The 13915-nt window shown below is 34.5% G+C and overlaps 1 protein-coding gene across 12 annotated transcripts in view; it reads right to left on the bottom strand.

Annotated features, from left to right (window-relative positions):
* Positions 1-13915, bottom strand: part of NCOR1 (nuclear receptor corepressor 1) — a 241681-nt gene that overhangs the window by 131060 nt on the left and 96706 nt on the right. For 9 of the 12 annotated variants that reach the window (XM_014542879.1, XM_014542885.1, XM_014542878.1 and 6 more), the window contains exons 6-9: positions 10196-10309; positions 4021-4077; positions 3238-3290; positions 774-840 (exon numbers count right to left, since the gene is read on the bottom strand). In XM_014542879.1, the coding sequence (XP_014398365.1) occupies positions 774-840; positions 3238-3290; positions 4021-4077; positions 10196-10309 (291 nt within the window). Of the gene's footprint in view, positions 1-773; positions 841-2877; positions 2905-3237; positions 3291-4020; positions 4078-10195; positions 10310-13915 lie in introns of all 12 variants that reach the window. The other 3 variants (XM_014542882.1, XM_014542886.1, XM_014542881.1) reach the window with 1 other exon arrangement.

Raw genomic sequence — 13915 nt, forward strand, 5'->3', positions numbered from 1 at the left:
CTTGGCACACACACACATAAAATTCAAGACCGAAGGGCGCGGTTGGCAATTAGAACATAAGAAGTCACACTCCAAACAAAAGCTGCTGACTCTAGAGTGTTGCAATCATTAACTGTCAGGTCATTAAATATAAGGTACAACATTCACTTCCAATGTGAGTTAATAAAGAACAACACTTATTTACTAAACAACTGAATTTAAATAAATCAATAGTTTATCAAAAATCAGTAGACATGTTACGAAAATAAGAATACTGGCATTATATTTTCTGTAATTTAATTTCCATGAAGACTATACTTACAAAACTTTTGGACTGCAAGTCATATAATAAATATGAAAAATTAACTCTCTAAAATTTGAAAAAGCTAATAACCTTTAGCTGACCCAGCTCCTAATGAGAGAACAGTAATATGTAATTAGCATGACGGTAACTTACCCACATTTGTTTGAGGGTTAAGAGAATAAATGTAGATCATCCTGTTTATCATATTTTTTTAACTACTCACCATTTTCTTTATTTGGCTAGATAAAAATTTTATACATAGATGACCAAAGATATTAATTTAATAATGACATTAAACATGAATTATGGTATCAAAAGGTTGTTAGAAGTTAATTTATAGTTAAGTCACATCTATTTTTAATTTCTAAATCAGCAACCTTCTCTCAAATATAATCAAGAACCATTCTCATTAATAATGGAAAAGCAAATGCCTACATGGGCATGAATGGAAAAGCTGTACAAATTTCAGTTAACAAGGATAGGACCTCACCCTTTGTTTTCTTGCATGATTTCTTCTTTTAAAAAATAAAATGAGTTTTTTCCTCATCACCTGGTTTCTAGAAAAGAAAAATATGGTTGTATGACATTAAGAAAATGCACAATTTAAAAATGTATTCACTTATTTTTCACAGACACTGAAAAACAAGCAAAGATCACTTAAGAACATATGATGTAATAAAAATTAATCTTAATTTTTCACCCTGCAAATAAGACTTTTGCAATAATTAGAGCTGACTAAAATTCCTCCCATTCTACAACAAAATTTTATATAAATAGTTCATTTTCAATTACTATATCCAATTATAAGGTAAATATTATTTTCAATTTACAATTACACAGTTCTTAAGAACCCTGGCGATATAAACATCTTTGTACTCTCTGGAGGAGGAGAGGCCGAAGAGAAGGAAAAGCCTTTAAGTTACCTCCCTACCTCAGGATTGGTGCTGACCTCCCTGCTATGAGAATGTATACCAACATAGAGAGGTGACTTCTGCTTTAAAAAGAAGATTTTCTTCAGTCACAGAAATGACACAACTCACTCTAAGAAGTAATGGAGGGCAATGTGACAAGACAGAAAAACTTCTCTTATACCTTAACATAATTTCACTTTTTAAATTTGAAGCATTGTGACCTTCAAAAACAATGACATGCAGGTTCAAATATAAATATTTATACCCCACCTACTTCCAGAAAGGATTTCAAGCTGATTATTCAAATATAAATACAAGGCCAAGGCAAGTAGAAGTAATTTTTTGGATTATCTGCCACTCAGGACTAACAGTGACACTGGCTCCACTCAAATAAGCATGGGCAATCAGGAGCTGGCTATATGGAAAAGTAGCCAAGAGATTAAAAGAATTATTAAAATGTACATTTGCTATTTCATACAAAGCAAATGGCAATGATGAAAAAATAGCTACTCAATGATTCATAATGGGTGCATGCAGCTGAGTAAATGATATTTCACAAGGAATTTCACACGTACAGTAGAAGCATCACCATCTATTCAGTTTGCTCTAATTGTAATTATGTGCTACTCAATAGCAAATAACAATCAATAAGTATAATTTAAAATGTCTCCTAAGAATTTAAATAAAGAAGTCAGCTAGTCAGTAACCAGCTCAGGACAGTGTAGATAACATGAAATAAGTCAGACAGACTTATGCTCTCTAGCTAATATTGGGAGGAAAAGACAGAACACAAACATTAACTGAAGCTTTGTTGGGGGGGGAAAAATCATTAAAAGTAGCCAACTATATTTTATTCAATATTCTTTTTAAAAATGTTAAAATAGCTAAACAACTCCAAAACAAGGCATATTTTATATGAATTCTGCCTAACCTAAGGGTTGTCAAGACCACAGTAGCATCTCACAGAAAAATTCTAAGTACAAGACTTTTATTATGAACCACTTTCTTAACAAAAGTTAAAATTATTCACTTTCAATATTTTTCATGCATACCATGCAAATTATATCTGCCACCAGTTCTGCAAAGTAGTCAACTATTGCACATACTCTCAGTAAGAAATTTTTTAAAAAGAAAAAATATATATGTGTATATATATACATATATAGCAATGTGCTCATTATTAACTGTACTAAAAACTGTAATTTCTCATTATACTTAATAAAACATATAAAGTAGAAATATCACATTTTTGTTACAAACAATAATAATTACCTAAAATTCTCTTAAAGTATGATAATTTTTTTTTTAAAAGATACCTATCTAGCCTCCTCTTTTCTTCAATCAGATCAAGAAATTAGGTTTTCTTTTTTACTTATTTTCTTATTCCAAAATCCGCATCCATAAAGGCCTGGTATCTAGGATGAGCAAGGCTAAACAAACTACACTTTGGAGCTTTCCTCACCCAGGTGAGGTGACTGAGCGCTTCCAAGGCACCAGGACATTAAATGGCAGAAGGGTCTACAAATACCGTCATTAGCAAGAGTCATGGAAGGGATTTCCCTAGAATAGGATTTTGAATAATGATAAAATGATCCGTGGCACTTCTACTTTGCAATGGCAGATGTGGCTTGGTGGGGGACGGTGTCATCACTAGTCTTAAATGAAAAAGCTTCATTATCTTACTTCATCATGCGCCTTGCAGGTACTCCACTGAAAAAAAGACAAAACAGGAGGCAAAAAATTCAAGCCTCAAGGTAAGCCATTTCAATGTTAAGTATCCACCTTTTTTACTAGCAGATTATAAAACCAGCTAGTTTTATGCAATAATTTATTTCATTTTTTGGCCTCGGAAACTCAAAGCTGTTACCCCAACCCCCAAGAAGCCAGAGGAAGATAACATATAGTAAAATGACAGCAAATTACACAAATCTAAAATATACCAACACTATATTACAATAATATGTCAGAAGATAACATAAAAACAATCTCTTTATAGAATATATGGTCTTTAACTGAAGAACTCTAGAGACAATAAATACTTACGTTTTGATGTTCTCGTGGTACACCTTGGTATCTGATGGCTGGTTATAGAGTGGCTATAAAATAGAATCAAATATTTATACATAAAATGTTGTACATATGTCTATAAAGAACAAGGAAACAAATTATATTTTACTGTAAGGCTAAATAAAGTACTAATGGGTCTACACAATATGTGCCCTACCAAAACCTCCAGACTTTTAGGTTCCCTGAATATCTAATAATGCCATTCCTAGAAAGTTTATAAATCCATTGTATTCCATAATAAAATCATTCATTCAGAGATTTTTAATTTTAAAGGCAAAGAAAAATTAAGCACTATCATCATCCTAACAGAATGATTCAAAGAGCTTTCTATTTCTGTTCTTACTTCTTTCTCCTTCTATATGGATGATTTAATGGCTGCCCAGGATAATGCTTCTTTTCAAAGGTAACCAAGTTCCTGCACCATTATTATTATTATTTTAATCCTTACCCGAGGATATGTTTTTTTAATTGGTTTTTAGAGAGAGAAGAAGGGAGAAAGAGAGACATCAATGTGAGAAAGAGACATCAACTGGTTGCCTCCTGTACGTGCCCGACTGGGATCGAACCCACAACCTAATGCAGGTGCCCTGACTGGGAATCAAACCTGCAACCTTTTGGTCATGCACCATTATTGTGATCACAAATTACTGCCCAGCTATATTGCTCTCACCTCAAAGTAAGTAGATTGTGTTCCATCTTATCCCAAGAAAAACTAATACAAAAGAGCACTAGAAATAAAAAAAGTAATTTCTTACTTACCAGTTCAACTTTTGGGCCAAGACCTTCAAATATTTTATGAGCTTCTTCTGCTTTTTTCTACAAAGACATTATTATACTGTATAACTAAAAATTATATTACCTAAGTGCAAAATCATTACCAATAAAATAATATTTATCTAAAGACCAATCCATACTTAAACTTATCCTTTTTTCTAAACATTGTCCTTATGATAGGCTAAAATACTATTTCTATTGTCATAATTTCCTCACCAAATTCAGTCAAAGCTTAACATTTCTATTGAAAGCACTGACTAAAGAATTGGTAAATTCTTAAAAGCAAATATATATTCATTCTAGGGAGAGGGAACAGGAATCCACAATTAGAAATGAATCCTTCAAACATCTAAATACTTCAACTAAAAATGTCTTTAATGAAAATTAAATAATTAAAACACCATAAAGTTGTCAATCTTTGCTGTGGTAAGCCAAATTAATCTCTTTGAAGAATAGTTTAGAATAAGCTTACTTTCTAGTTACAAGAAAACTTTAGCAATAACCCCCAAAATAGAGGAAACAACTAGTCTGAATTACTCAAGTGTTCAGTAGTAAATAAATGGTGAATAACATATATTTTTATGTTATTTTCAAAAGTAGAATAAGTGCTAACAGAAATCATCTATAAAAAACAAATAAAATATAACAAAATTCAAAACTGAATATATTTAAACTAGAATTATATAACTAGCAAATGTCTCTGTGGTTCTCAAATCTCCTCTCTCTCCCAGCAGTCTCATTAGTAACAATGGCTCATGGCCTGCTGCAGACCCCACCTTACTGCATCTGGCTAAAAAACTCTCCAGGGCTTCTTCTGATGGAACATACAAACAGAAATGGGTATCAATCAGTATTTCCCAAGTATAAAGAAAGATGTTCCCTTAAAATAAATATCCCTCTTTTTCATCTCATTTATCAATCAAATATTTATTTAGTACATATTATGTGAAAAAAAATGTTTAACTGGCTTAGGAAGGACAAAATAGTGTAATGAACTATCCAAACTCCAATAAACTTAAAAGGTAATTCAGATGAGAAATAAACATATCAAAAATGCCAAATACTAAACTATAAATATACCCATTAAATTTGCATAGCAAATTCTATTTCTATAGATTTTCAAAAGTATTTTTTTATTGATTTCAGAGAAGAAGGGAGAGGGAAAGAGAGATAGAATCATCAATGATGAGAATCATTGATCAGCTACCTCCTGCACAACCCACACTGGGAATCGAGCCCGCAGCCCAGGCATGTGCCCTGACCAGGAATTGAACCAAGACTTCCTGGTTCATAGGTCGCTGCTCAACCACTGAGCCAAGCCAGGCAAGCTATAGATGGTTTTAAAGGCAGGATTTGTTAAACTTTGTACTATAAACATTTTGGGACAGATATTTTCTTATTTGGAGGGCTGTCCTATGCATTGTAGAAATTTGGCAATATCCCTGGCCTCTACCCTCTAGATGCCAGTAGCCTCCACCCCTCTGCCAAGGTATGACAATAAAAATAGTCTCTGGTAACTATTAATGTCAAGAGCCAAAATGTAGCCCAGCCAGCGTGGCTCAGTAGTTGAGTGCCAACCTATGAACCAGGAGGTCATGGCTGGATTCCTGGTCAGGGCACATGCCTGGGTTGCAGGCTCGATCCCCAGTAGGGGGCCTGCAGGAGGCAGCCAATCAATAATTTTTTTCTTATCATTGATGTTTCCATCTTTCTCCTCCTCTCCCTTGCTCTCTGAAAGCAATAACAAAATACATTTTCTAAAAAGAGAAAGTTTTTTTAAAGTCAAAATGTAATTTTAACAAAACTCAAATTTACTAGCTTTTGGAATATGCTAAATAACATACAAATATAATTACAAATGATGAATTTTGAAATATCTAGCACCTGCAAATTACTCTCTCTAGACCCAATATTCACTAGTTTTTAAATTTGCTTTCTCAAGGCACTCTATATTAGAGTTGATACCAAGAACAGGCAAAGTGGAATTGTACACAAATAATACTGAGAGACAAGGGAGCAAAATCATCTTATGGCAAATATTTACCAGTATCCTATTATGTAAAGGCACTTACCTTTTCAGGGCTAATTATAAAGGCTGATTTTTAAGATGTTGCTGACCCCAAGATTTAAGTTTTGCAAAATTTTATTAAATATTTGACTTCATGTTGACTTAATTGCTAAGAACAGATTAACCTATAAATAGTTTGGCAGAAAAACTTTAATTTAAAACCCTCACATTACCATATTATAATTTTTATTATATGTCTATAGACAGAAGTAATTAATTCTTCAAACATATGTTGGGTATAATCTGGACACTAGCTAGACCCTAAGAAAACAATGAATAAAACTGCCCTTCCTGAAATAGGAAGAGAAGGGGTCTTGAAAGGCTTCATAGAGAAAATGATACTTAAGCTGGGTCTTAAAGTACAAGTGCAATGGATAGAAAGAGACAGAAAAAAGACAAGACACGGGAACACCTGGAGGCAGAGGTAAAGACAGTAATTTCAAGGGCACATTCTGGCAGGATATCACTGAGGAAGGAGTATCAGGCCAAGGGCCAGGGAGATACGCATGCAAGCACTGATACAAAGTTTGGGCTAGTCAGTAGAAAGTTGGATATCGTCAAAAGGATTTATCTGGATAATCACATCATGGGACAAATATGAAGCACAGATTAAAAAGAAAAACAGACTAAAGGAAGGAAACTCACTATCTACTGGTATGTTAGAGATAAGGGCTCAAATTAAGCTACTGCCAAAAAAGAAAGAGAGGAGCAATTGATCAGACTAAATTTTAAGAGGTAGGACTGATGCTCTTCATTGATTAGCTAAATCTACCGTGGCAGAGACAAAATAAGTAATTCCTAGGACAGGGGAGGGCAACCCCTGGCATGTGTGCCAAACATGGCACGCCAGTAACTTTTGCTGGCACACGAAACCCTCTCTTATAATCTTCCATTTACAATTTTTTTTCTTAATATCAACTTTTTTATTTTTCAGATAAATTCAGTGTAGGTGCATCTTAGATAAATAAATAATTTTACATAACAAGTTATCTTAAAGACCATAGACATGGATTGACGAGAGAGGGGAAGAGCAATTTCTATGCCTCTGCCTTAACTCTCCCTGCCTTCCTAGATCTGACCAGTGTTTTGGTTTCATCCACATATGCTTGTGAATCTTTGTTCTCAGTGATGAATTTTGTTAAGTCTCGTAATAGGAGTAGCCTGACGGATGAAAGTAGTAGCTCGTGCATATCTCTGAAGGTCACGAAATATAAACCTGATGTAAAATCTCTGTCATCAGTGATGCAGCAGCAAAAGTCCCACTGATAATATCAAATGGAGTCATAAAGTTTTCTGTCGGACTATCAGTGTACATGTATACATTAAAAAATAAATGTATTTTTCATCATCATATACTGTGTTTTTGTCGCTCGAATGAATTTTATTATTTCTTCAAGGTTCTTCACATACGTACACCTTAAGAGATATCAAGTAGGCGTAAAATGTTCTCAAAAAATTAGGGTTGGCACGCAGAGATTTTGCTGGTTTTGGCACGACTCACAAAAAGGTTGCCCACCCCTGTCCTAGGACATTGGCCAAGGTGACTAGAGGCAGTTAACACTAAGCATACTCTCTACTGTCCATCCCTTTCTTTCTCCTAGTGTCACATTAACTTGCACATCATTCAGTCAAAATATAAACAAGATTTTGAAAACTACAGTCCATACCTCCCCCGGTCTTCTATATGTATTATAATTCTGAAATTAGAACATTTATAAATATTTTTGGAAGACAAATTGAACTATTAAAAATAGTCCAGGAGAAGAGTCTAGTTAGATACTAAATAAATCTTAGTCTGAGGTTTAAATATGATGCAAGGCTATTTTTCTCTCAGGAAGCCAATTTTGAAATTAACAGAAATTTTTAGGGAGTTTTCTTCCTCCCACTAACTTTCTAAACAAAATAAAGATGCCTTAAACAAGATAATAGCCCCTATCTCTGAAGCCACATCTGGCTTAATTCCCAACCAGTGTAGACTGCTGCAAACAAGGAACAAGAGGTGGATGTACACTCTCTCCTTGCCTATAGAATCAAAACAGATAAAGTCATTCATTATACAAAGCTCGAGAATCAGTGTAGACCTCACACAAAGCAGCATGGTAAGAAGTTAGTGTGAGAAAGCCTATGCCCAGCTGTGCTCTCATCACTTCCCCTCCAGGAACCTCTGCTACAATTCTATGACTGCACAAGTACAACCACAGCAGATGACTAGGAGCAGGGTATACAAAAATAATATAAAAAAGGTGATTCCTACAGTACTGTAAGTTGAAAATAATCTTTACTGTAATTATAATACTAACACAGATTTCAAGTTTGGTTGTTCAATACTTTACAGACTACACAACACATATGCAAATTCTAAAATGGAAAGAGAGGTCTGCAAGCTTTCAGTTTTGTTAATGGGCATCAAGAAACATATATTATCTTAATTAATGAAAACATATACAAATATTAAACACAAATTAAATTATCTATCAGTCCTCACATCCTAGTCAGGCAATCACAGAACTCACTAATGTTGGAACTGTTTATTAGGTTTGTGAGACAAAGGTAATTAAGAAATTCAATCAATTAATAAATATTGAATTCCATTTATTTGACAATTAATTCATACTGAGAAATAATTCAACATTTTATTTTAAAAGATTCTTTTCCATTGCTATCAGCTCTAACCCCTCTTTACTTTATCCCTGACATCATAAAGTGGCCATGAAGCCCATTAGCCCACGAACGTACTTTTATTGTTCTACAGAGTTGGGGTTTTTTTAAAGCAGGAAATTTCACATAAATTTCCATGTTCATGGCTTCTCTTAAATAATGAAGTACGAGCCAACCTGGGCCACATCCCTGCATGACCACCGAGCACTGTCCCTCTGGGCATGCCACAAGGCAGTCCCACTGCCCCTCACTTGATAGATCCTCATGTACGTAGCTCTGTCCATTCAATAAAATGGACTAATTTTGAACTCAGCCAAGAAAATAATATTAATTGTCCATATTACCTGCCATGACACTTCTAATTACTTTAAGTATTACATATCTGCTGACTTCAGTTATCCATATAGACACATACTAGTACATATGAATCCAAGATCATTCCTACAAATTTTTATTTAATGACTAATTCACAGCTGCTTTTCTTAAGGCCAATTTCCTTTAGGATCTGGACTATTATAAAGTTATTGGCTGCCTATAAGATGTACTGCTCTACTCACTATAAAGAAGCAAATTGAAACAACAATCCCAACTTCTACCTTATGACCAACATTAGCTAACAAGCCTATTCTCTCCCACAGTACTTAAAGTATATTATTCATTTTTGAAATGAGGACTCTGGAAGCCCACTGTCACATGTTATTCATTTCTGGACTGAGGACTTCTGGAAGCCCACTGTCAAACAGCTCTGTTGGAAAGTTGTTGATATTAAGATGAAATCAGTTTCCTTTTAACTGCTCATTCCTGGGCTGGATTCTGGCCAAAAACTAACTGTGACATCACAAAAAAATTCACAGAATTGAGGCCTGGTTTTCCTAAATTCATATATTTTTATTAGTATAAAAATTATTTTAATAAACATAAAAAAGCACAAAGTCTACCTTAAGGTCAATGACCTCACACTTTATAACTAAGATTCAAACCATAGCCCAGCTATTAATTGTGAAGGTGATAATGTAAGTAATTTCCACATCCAATGACCTATCTCTACTGGAATGGTATCAGAATCTGACATTAAATGTCCCTTATAAAGTGAAAAACTATAGAATGACTATTTTTGTATTATTTGGTACAAAACAAAACTTGTTTGCCAGTATTTATATAATAGGAGAGAGACTCAGCTGATAAAACTATACCCTCATTAAATAATATTTATATAACATGTAAATAAAATATTAAATAATTTAAGATACAGCTGTCAACTTTTCTTCATAAGGTAAAAGCACCAAGCTTCAGTCAATCAAAGTTTAAGAAAATTAAAAATTATAACAGAAACCAGGTTTTAATACATTAACATCACTACAGAACTCACTGATAACTAAGAAAAGGCACAGATGGTTTCAAAGGCTTGTGCCACTAAAAATGGCATGAGCTTACCCGATTCTCATCATAAATAATTTGAACAATACTGCGGTGTTTCTGTTCCACAGGAGGAGGAGACACAGGCTTCTCAGGCTCAGGAGGTTTAGCTGCTTCTTCTTCTAGTTGTTGCTAAGAGATCCAGAAAGGAAGAGTCAGGCATCTGCTGCATGTCACCCCCACCAATAATTAATCACCAGAGATAACACATGCTACTGAGTAATGTTGTACTGATTCTATAGGGAAATCATGTAATCTACTAGGGCTCTAACAAATTCTATTAGATTTATTTTTATTAATAAACAAACAACATAAATCATCATTAGATAAATCATTTAATATTTTAATTCTTATAAATAAAACAAAATAATAAGAGAAACAAAACATATAAAGATCCCCATAGCCCAAACACCATGGCTCAGTGATTGAGTTGTTGACCTATAAACCAGGAGGTCACGGTTGGATTCCTGATCAGGGCACATGCCTGGGTTCTAGGCTCGATCCCCACTGGGGGGAGTGCAAGAGGCAGCCAATCAAAGATTCTCTTTCAACACTGATGTTTCTCTCTCTCTCCCTCTCCCTTCCTCTCTGAAATCAATAAAAATACATTTAAAAAATTAGAACTAAAAAATAATAAAAATAAAAGTAAAAAAGATACCCCATAAACTTCTATCACAATGATCTTTTGTGGCACTGGGAAACACTTTTATGTTATAGATATACGGTTTATGTTAATGTCTGGTGGGGATAGAGCATGGGAGAACTGCGTTAAAGAACTAATCCTTAACTTAGTAATAGCACCATACCCCATCCCCACCCCACACCAAACTTTATGTTTCATAGTCAAAAGGCACTGGCAAAACCACAACAATATGGACTGCTGGTGTGCAATTACAAAGCAGAAAGCTATCTGTATTACTCTGTCTGGGTTTGAGCTTTAGGGTCACCTTCTATAAGTAGTGTGATCCTAGGATCCTTTCTAAGTCCTTCCTTCAATCTTCAGCAAGAATATAAACTACTCATATATGAAGTAGGGATATTTTTTTATTTTAATATATTTTATTGATTTTTGACAGAGAGGAAGGGAGAGGGATAGAGAGTTAGAAACATCGATGAGAGAGAAACACCAATCAGCTGCCTCCTGCACACTCCCTACTGGGGATGTGCCCGCAACCAAGGTACATGCCCTTGACCGGAATCGAACCTGGGACCCTTGAGTCCGCAGGCTGATGCTCTATCCACTGAGCCAAACCGGTTAGGCCTGAAGTAGGGATATTAATCCTACTTATCCCATAGCTTTTTGAGAGGACTAAATGACTCAAAAACATCTGAAAACTAAAAATGTTCATTTAATATAATGTTATTACCTATAATTATTACTGAAGTAAGCAGGGGCTTGGTCTGCTGGGTTCACTGCTTTTTTCCCCACAACACCTAAACCAGTAATACCTAGTAAATTCTCAACAAATAGCCACATCAATATAAGTTCGCTGCCTAAGATGAAAAAAGACATTCATTAGGTAAAAATGTTAAGTCTACTAAAAGCCCAGAAGAACTCATCCGTGCTAGAACTCAGACCACACCCAAATGAAAGGATAAACATCCTCCAAGTGAGAAGTTTGGACCATTTCCACTTTAAAGTTAAAAGTACTCTTGCAGTCTGCTATCTATATAAGCAAAAGACAGTTCTTTGGAGTTGTGAAATCACCTTAATGAGAATAAGTTCTTTAACCATGCCCTTTCTTTCCTTTACCAAGAGGGCATTCTTTTAGGATCCCTGTTAAGTGGATTTAGAGAAAGAAACAAACAAGCTTCAGAAAATCATATTTTGTTTTTAGTACCCAAGTAGCCCTAGGACAAAATCATTTTAACAGAAAGGTTAGAAACAGATAAACAAAAACAAAACATACAAATTTTCCTCACCTATTTGCCCTTTCACATTAACGTTACAATTTTGTAAAAATTTAAAACTAAATTTGGTTGGAATTTTTATTGAAAATGTATAAACATATGAATATGACCACACATTAACATTGTTTCTATTCACCTATGGTATATTTCTTTATTTACAAGTTATCTTTAATATATCTCAACATAATTATAGCTATATAATCTGATGATCACACAATATATTTCATTATTTTTAATTATTATAAGTTGTTAAATGTTATTGAGCATTTATATGTGCCACATATTATTCAATATATTCATCATCTCAACTCATAAACAAATCACATGATTTAATTGGTATTAGTAGTATTGTCTGGCCGGTGTAGGTCAGTGGTTGAGTGTCGACCTATGAACCAGGCGATCACAGTTTGATTCTGGGTCAGGGCACATGCCCAGGTTTCGGGCTTGATTCCCAGTGGGGGGCATAGAGGAGGCAGCCAATCAATGATTCTCTCTCATCATTGATGTTTCTCTCCCTCTCTCTCTCTCTCTCTCTCTCTCTCTCTCTCCCTCTTTCCTCTTCTCTGAAATCAATAAAAAAAAAAAGTAGTAGTATTACCACTTTACAAGTGAAGAAACAAAAGACAAGACCAACTCAGCAGAACCAGACCCATAAAACTTAAAATAATTGTTATATTATTTTATTATAAATTTAATCTGATTCAATAAATAAAGGAGGGCTCAACATATTTTCAAAAATCAAGAAAAAATTTTTAAATATATTTTTATTGATTTCAGAGAGGAAGGGAGAGGGAGAGAAACATCAATGATGAGAGAGAATCATTGATTGGCTGCCTTCTGCACGCCCCCTACTGGGGATCGAGCCCACAACCTGGGCAAGTGCCCTCGATTGGAATCGAACCCGGGACCCTTCAGTCTGCAGGCCGACACTCTATCCACTGACCCAACCCGGCTAGGGAAAAGAAATATTTTTTAATAATGAAGCAGATTTTAAAATGAGCCAAATAAAAATTCTAGCAATAAAAACATAATCATTGAAACTGAAAGTATATTTGATAGATTAAATATAACTGGAGAGAGTAATGTATCCTGAAACACAGAAATTTTAAAACTTTTCACAATGAAGCCCAAAGAAGTAACAAAATGGGAAAGAAAAGCAATTAAGACACATGGAAGACAAGAGTGCTATTACATCTAACAGGAATTTCAGAAGATGACAAAGAAACTGCAGGAAAGAGTTTGGTAAAAAAAACATAATGGTTTAGAACTGATGAAAAACTCATAGAGGAAGCCCAAGGAATCCCAAGCTGGATTTAAAAAAATTATAATCCACTCCTAAATACATGCTCATAAAAACACCACCACCCAAAGAAAAAGATATTGAAAGGAGTCAGAAAAAAATTCAGACTATCTACAAAAGAATACAAATTAGGGTAAAGGCTGGTGTTTTAACAATGGAAGCCAGAAGACAGTGTACCGAGAGAAAATAACCACATACCAAATAAAGAAATCTTTCAATAAATAGGCATAAATAAAAGATGACATTTAAGTCATAAAAAAAAAAACCAAATACTGAAATTACTAACAAATCCTCACTAATGGAAATTCTGATGCTCTTCAAGCACAAGTTTGTATCCCAAATTGAAGATCTGCACTGCATGAAGCAATAATGAATAAATAAGATGACAAATGGAGAAACCAAGATGGCGGCATAGGTAAACACCGGAGATTGCTGCCTCGCACAACCACTTCAAAAATACAACTAAAAGACGGAACGGACATCACCCAGAACCACAGGAAGGCTGGCTGAGGGGAAATTCTACAACT

Source organism: Myotis brandtii, unplaced genomic scaffold (assembly GCF_000412655.1).
Source record: "Myotis brandtii unplaced genomic scaffold, ASM41265v1 scaffold314, whole genome shotgun sequence".
Classification (NCBI taxonomy): Eukaryota; Metazoa; Chordata; class Mammalia; order Chiroptera; family Vespertilionidae; genus Myotis; species Myotis brandtii.